The 7,500-nt window shown below is 42.6% G+C and overlaps 3 protein-coding genes across 3 annotated transcripts in view; 1 reads left to right on the top strand and 2 right to left on the bottom strand.

The window, feature by feature from the left end:
* Positions 1–7,500, top strand: part of znf770 (zinc finger protein 770) — a 45,427-nt gene that overhangs the window by 13,010 nt on the left and 24,917 nt on the right. The window lies entirely within an intron of this gene.
* LOC310738469 (uncharacterized protein) overlaps positions 1–7,500 on the bottom strand; it is a gene marked incomplete at both ends in the record, with an annotated part of 70,320 nt that overhangs the window by 52,095 nt on the left and 10,725 nt on the right. The gene's annotated exons all lie outside the window — the stretch shown is intronic.
* Positions 1–7,500, bottom strand: part of kcnk10a (potassium channel, subfamily K, member 10a) — a 37,001-nt gene that overhangs the window by 25,918 nt on the left and 3,583 nt on the right. The window contains exon 2 of the mRNA XM_083562661.1: positions 7,428–7,500. This exon is cut by the window's right edge and continues 310 nt beyond it. Coding sequence (XP_083418787.1) covers positions 7,428–7,500 — 73 coding nt within the window. The remainder of the gene's footprint in view (positions 1–7,427) is intronic.

Here is a 7,500-nt window from a genome sequence, read left to right as displayed (position 1 = left end):
TCTCATCCCTACACTGGCTTCCTGTTAAGATTCAAATCCACTACAAACTACTGCTTCTTACCTACAAAACACTAAATAGTTTATCTCCATGTATCTCCAGTCTTCTAACACGCTACAATCCCTCACGCTCCCTGAGATCTCAAAACTCTGGGCTTCTAGTAGTTCCTAGAATAGCAAAGTCCACTAAAGGTGGTAGAACATTCTCACATTTAGCTCCTAAACTCTGGAATAGTCTTCCTGACAGTGTTCGGGGTTCAGACACACTCTCCCAGTTTAAGTGCAGATTAAAGACGTATGTTTTTAGCGAGTTCTACACATAACACACATCACATCATAACCTTGTGCTCCAGAACATCTGATCACATCACATTATCAACTTGTGCTGTTAATATCATGACCAGCAGCTACGCTAATTCCTCTCCACTGCTTCTCTTTCTCTCCCCATCCCGAGGCTTCCTGAGGTTTCTCCAGCCCCAGTCACGTCTCACCTCATGAAGATTCTGGACCTTTAAAGAAGTAGATGCCCACAAACATCCCGAGCCATCTAGAGACGTACCAGTGCCAATTGGATCCCACTTCATGTGGAGTTTGGACACTGGACCTCTTTAAGTGTTTAAAGGCTCTGGCATGGAGAAGCTGGTGTTGGATCTGTAATGATCTCAGATGTTGAGCTATTTTATGAGCTGCTCAGTAGCTCCTAGTTTTATAACCATAATGACTGTAGAAGACTGTAGAAAGATCATCAGTCATAATCACACACTCCAGTGCTCATGTTAGTTCTCACTCTCCAGTGTTCTGTAGTGTTTAAAGACTATAATCACACTCTTGATGTCACCCAAATGAGGATGAGGTTCTGCTTTTGAGTCTGGTTCCTCTCAAGGTTTCTTCCTCATAACATCTAAGGGAGTTTTTCCTTTACCACAGTCTCCATGTTGATCATCAGAGATAAACACACACATTCACCTTCACTGTTACATTCTGTAAAGCTGCTTTGAGATGATGTGTGTTGTGAAAAGTGCAATAGAAACAAATGTAACAGACTTTATTGAATTTTGTTATGCTGTACTAATTCTGGATCGACTCGTGTTCATTGTGTGTGTGTGATCTATTTTTCCCCTCGGGGCTTGCCATAGATAGGTGAGGGACATTCGCACTTGGGGGTGCTAAAGTGTCGGAGAATTCTGGCTGAAGGTTATGGTGTGTAATAAAGTTGTGAAGAGTTTGGATAATCTTGTTTCTTGTTTTACTTAATATAAAGTGTTTAGGTGAACCCCACACGAAAGCTCAGTTACATAAACTTGACTTGACTTTAGTGTGCATCAGTTTGTCAGAGTGTGTAGAAGTGTGTATTCACGTGTATTAGTGTGTAGAAGTGTGTATTCACGTGTATTAGTGTGTAGAAGTGTCAAAGGTCATTTTGACATTGTTGAAGATCCTTGACACGCTTTCAAAAGAAGATTTCCAGAACATGTTCCAGAAGAACACTGGGGGCGCTGTATTACTGTGTAAGGAGACTATTTTTTGAAGGTGATCGTGTGGAAACGTAGATAAATAAAGTATTTTCTTTTGAACAGAGCGAATCTCCAAAGTTTTTGATGCCACCTCATAGTAGGTCTGAGGAGTGTTTGGTATAAAGTTCATTTGAATTCAGTGTGTTTTAATAGTGGACTTTGTTCTTGAGCAGCTTTACTCAGATAATTAAGTTATTAAGTTGAAATGTGTAAGTTTACTGCCTATCAGTTTATTCTCCAGAATAATAAGACTGCCTTCAGAAGGCAGATGTTTCCACCTGGTGTTGGTGTGAGACATGGACTGATCCATTTGCAGCTCAGAATCAATGTAATAAATGTGAAGGAGCTAAAATATAGCAGGACCTCAGGCACCTCTATCTTCTGTCAAGTGCAAGGGGATGTAAAAGTACTGATGACTTATAATCAGCTCAGGGTGAAGCTTCATATCAGACCTGAGTGAACCATCAACACAGATGCTGTGGGCAGAAAGGTTCCAAGCTGTCATTGCTTCCTGAGGAGTTTGAGGTTCTCAGGTGTCTGAAGGTCACTCCTGCAGCTACTCACTGTTGCTTTAGCCATCTGTTTCAGAGTGGCAGCAAGTTCGGAAAAGTTTTACCCTGTAGGTGAAATGTGTGGGGATGGATTTCACCTGCACATGCTGAATTACAATGAGATGTTGCGAGATGTTCTGAGACATGGCGAGACATTGTGATATGTGATGAGATGTTTTGAGATATGGAGATATTTGGTGAGCTGCATTAAGATACTGTTAAACATGGTGAGATGTGGTGAGATGTAATACGATAATGTGATTTAAAAACAGAAAGCATGGAACATCTTCCCTGCCAGAATCCCTACTAGAGCACATCGACTTCTAACTCATGACGTGACACAAGGAACCTGACATAAATCTGAGGAACTAAAATCTTAGTTACTTGAATCCACAAAGGAGGACATTCAACCTTCTTCAAATTTATCTAATTTATGTTATCAGCCACAACAGTATTATGAAATTACTGATGGTACTGATGTAGGTGAGGAGACCTGGGGTGCAGTCAGCGTTCACATTCATGTGATCAGAGTTCTATAGCAGACCACTCAAGATCTTCCTCTCCAAAGCAGGTAAACCAGATCTTCAAGGAGTTGACTTTGTGCACAGGGCCATTGCCATGCTGGAACAGGTTTGGGTTTCCAAGTTCAAGTGAATGAAACATTTTATTGTAGCACATCTAAAGAGATCAAGATTAAAAGCGCTTTGTGGCAACAGTTTGGAAAATAATCACATATAGCAGGAAAGGTCAGGTGACCCAATACTTCTGGCAATATGGTGTATGTCCTGTGGAACCTTTGGACTTTTTCCCTGTAGCATGAGGTAGATCTAACACATCACTCCACAGTAAGTTTATCACACCAACAGTAACGCATGTTGAAACCCCACTAAGATACTGTGCCTTCCAAAACCAGGCAGGTCATGTTTGAAAGTCCTTTAATGTGGCCTCCAAATCAGTTCTACACCAGCCAAATTTCCTCCACAGCCATGTGAGATACTGATCTCCAGGTCTGAGAAGGTTTTGGCAAATGGGTTTTTCACATGGACAGTAGTGATGTTGAATAAAAGAGCATTTTGGGTTTCATGTTCTTGTGTAAGAATCTAAAAGTATTGACAGTGAAAGTGGATAATGCAGAGTAGACCGGTAGCGTTGAATTACGAGGAGATGAGAAGGTTCCTTCTGCACGTTGTTGAGAAAAGCCAGTACTGATATATTATTACTCCAGTATGTAGTCATGTGACCAGGTATCGAGTCATTAGTGTCCTGATGTGGGTTCAGCATTCGAACCCACATTCACCTCATACCATCTCAGACCGACACACACACACACACACACACACACACACACACACACACACACACACACACACACACACACACACTGTGATTGGACGTATCTAGCAAAAGCATTTCCAATCTGATGGAATAAAAGCCTGATGGTAAATAAATTAACCGCCTTTCAGTCAAACAGCTTTTTCCCTGCACAGGAATCTCGAGTTACTCGGACAGTGACTACATCATCTCTGAGACACTAATCAATACTTACAGGAATCTCACTACCTTCAGAGCTCTTCACCTCAGAAACTTATCTCCAGGAAGCTTCTGCTACTGTGAAATTCAGAGCTTTAATCCACACACAGATGCTGGTGAAATTCATATGTAGAACCCAAACTGCTATTGTGAAGATGGGTTTCATTAATAAAAAGCCTTGTGATGTTCATCAAAGTTGTTCAGTAAACTTTTCAGAAGAAACATCCTGGTTTGAAATTTCCTCCTATTAATGTGGCTGCACTCTGTTCAGTGTTTCTATCACATGGTTCCTCTCCATTTACCTCAATTACCAAACCAAACACACTGTCTTTACCTCCACCAATAAAACCAAACACACTGTCTTTACCTCCACCAATAAAACCAAACACACTGTCTTTACCTCCACCACTAAAATCAAACACACTGTCTTTACCTCCACCAATAAAACCAAACACACTGTCTTTACCTCCACCAATAAAACCAAACACACTGTCTTTACCTCCACCAATAAAACCAAACACACTGTCTTTACCTCCACCAATAAAACCAAACACACTGTCTTTACCTCCACCAATAAAACCAAACACACTGTCTTTACCTCCACCACTAAAACCAAACACACTGTCTTTACCTCCACCAATAAAACCAAACACACTGTCTTTACCTCCACCACTAAAACCAAACACACTGTCTTTACCTCCACCACTAAAACCAAACACACTGTCTTTACCTCCACCACTAAAACCAAACACACTGCCTTTACCTCCACCACTAAAACCAAACACACTGTCTTTACCTCCACCACTAAAACCAAACACACTGTCTTTACCTCCACCACTAAAACCAAACACACTGTCTTTACCTCCACCAATAAAACCAAACACACTGTCTTTACCTCCACCAATAAAACCAAACACACTGTCTTTACCTCCACCACTAAAACCAAACGCACTGTCTTTACCTCCACCACTAAAACCAAACACACTGCCTTTACCTCCACCAATAAAACCAAACACACTGTCTTTACCTCCACCACTAAAACCAAACACACTGCCTTTACCTCCACTAATAAAACCAAACACATTGCCTTTACCTTCACCACTAAAACCAAACACACTGCCTTTACCTTCACAACTAAAACCAAACACACTGCCTTTACCTCCACCACTAAACCCAACACACTGCCTTTACCTCCATCACTAAACCCAACACACTGCCTTTACCTCCATCACTAAACCCAACACACTGCCTTTACCTCCACTACTAAACCAAACACACTGCCTTTGCCTCCATCACTAAACCCAACACACTGCCTTTAACTTCACCACTAAACCTAACACACTTCCTTTACCTCCATCACTAAACCCAACACACTGCCTTTACCTCCATCACTAAACCAAACACACTGCCTTTACCTCCACCACTAAACCCAACACACTGCCTTTACCCCATCACTAAACCCAACACACTGCCTTTACCTCCATCACTAAACCCAACACACTGCCTTTACCTCCACCACTAAACCAAACACACTGCCTTTACCTCCACCACTAAACCCAACACACTGCCTTTACCTCCACCACTAAACCAAACACACTGCCTTTACCTCCACCACTAAACCCAACACACGGCCTTTACCTCCATCACTAAACCCAACACACTGCCTTAACCTCCACCACTAAACCAAACACACTGCCTTTACCTCCATCACTAAACCCAACACACTGCCTTTACCTCCACCACTAAACCCAACACACTGCCTTTACCTCCACCACTAAGCCCAACACACTGCCTTTACCTCCATCACTAAACCCAACACACTGCCTTTACCTCCATCACTAAACCCAACACACTGCCTTTACCTCCACTACTAAACCAAACACACTGCCTTTGCCTCCATCACTAAACCCAACACACTGCCTTTAACTTCACCACTAAACCTAACACACTTCCTTTACCTCCATCACTAAACCCAACACACTGCCTTTACCTCCATCACTAAACCAAACACACTGCCTTTACCTCCACCACTAAACCCAACACACTGCCTTTACCCCATCACTAAACCCAACACACTGCCTTTACCTCCATCACTAAACCCAACACACTGCCTTTACCTCCACCACTAAACCAAACACACTGCCTTTACCTCCACCACTAAACCCAACACACGGCATTTACCTCCATCACTAAACCCAACACACTGCCTTAACCTCCACCACTAAACCAAACACACTGCCTTTACCTCCATCACTAAACCCAACACACTGCCTTTACCTCCACCACTAAACCCAACACACTGCCTTTACCTCCACCACTAAGCCCAACACACTGCCTTTACCTCCATCACTGCCTAAATTACTGTCTTTATTCACCAGACCAAACCCTCTGACTTTACCTTCATCTCATACCAAAAACCCTGCATTTATTTTCAACACCAAACCGAATTCTCCTCCTCTGCCTTCATCAGTCTGAACGTCTATTATTTGCGTTTCTTTTTTTTTTTCCTGAATTCAGCATTCATTACCGCTTTAAGTTTCAGAGTGTTGAGACACTCGTGTTTCACAGAAGCCAAGACTCCACAGGAGATCTGGAATATTGGCACGACCTGAATCCTATCCCTATGCCAGCGTTCTGTTCGAGTGACCCAAGAAGCACTTTTTTGAGTTTCTGAGTCTGCTCTTCAGGAAGGCAGCATGGAGATCAGTGACTTCTAGAATTCCTAGTTTTCAGGGGCGTTTAGGAAGCAGTGCATGGATAGGCCACATGGTGCGTTACACTTCTGAGATTCCTGATTTTCAATTTTTTTAATCATTCAATGAATAAAAAAAGTCATTTATCCCAAACACTTAGAGGAGCCTCAGAAACACACTTCCTGTTTCACAGACATTTACACAAATATTCACCAATCTACTTTCACATTTATTTTTATCCTCTGCCACATTTAGCCTGGACCACCATGAGAGATACGATCTGGATCGATGGAACTCTCTTGTTTCTCTGGACTTAAGACTCACAGGAGACTGCAAATCTCCACCAGTTGCACAAGCACCAGAGTAGAGGATTCTAAAGGAGAATGTATTCAGGGATTTACTGCACATTATGTCGTTATCATCGGCACTTTGAGTAAGTGGAATCTGAAACATCTGTAATGGGCAGATTTTTGGATGGAGCTGAGATTCATCCTGTTCTGAAGGCAGTAACAATGTTCACACTGATCAACAATAACATTATGACCACCTTCCTAATATCGTGTTGGTCTCGTTCTGCTGCTAAACAGTTGTGACCCATCGATCATTAACATCATGAACTTTTTTTTTTCATGAGCAGTTTGAGATACAGCAGCTCGTCTGTTGGATCGGACCACACGGACCAGCCTTTACTCCACTTGTGCATCAATGAGACCAGTGGTTAGGCCTCTGGGTTACTGATCAGGGTTGGGAGTTCAGGTCCCAGGTCTTTAACTTTATCTGCTCCAGGGTCCTCATCATTGCTGACCCTGTGCTCTGACACGAACGTCCTGGATTTGCAAAGACTTTGAATTTAGGATGGAGCTGAGTATTTTATCTCCAGTTGGTTGATACCTTTGGTAAAGCCCTTGAGCAAGGCACTAAACCTGGTCTGCTGAGAGTTGTATCATGGCTGACCCTGCATGCTGACCACAGTTTCCCAATTTCCCAATTCAGTGTGCTGTTAACAGTAGATGTGACCCATAAAGGCTTCTTCTAATGATTTGAATGTAATCAGAGCCGTGAGCGATGTGAAGCACTGAGTGCACTTCCAACACGTCTCTGATGATCGCGATATCATAGTGTGATAAAAACGGAAAGGTCACCTTAATGAGAGTCTCGAGTTCCTCAGGTGTGACACAGGGATGCTTCTGTAGGAACGCTGCCTTCTCAGCTGTA

Source organism: Silurus aristotelis, assembly GCF_946808225.1.
Source record: "Silurus aristotelis genome assembly, chromosome: 15".
NCBI classification, from domain to species: Eukaryota; Metazoa; Chordata; class Actinopteri; order Siluriformes; family Siluridae; genus Silurus; species Silurus aristotelis.
This window is presented reverse-complemented; position numbering and strand designations above follow the sequence as displayed.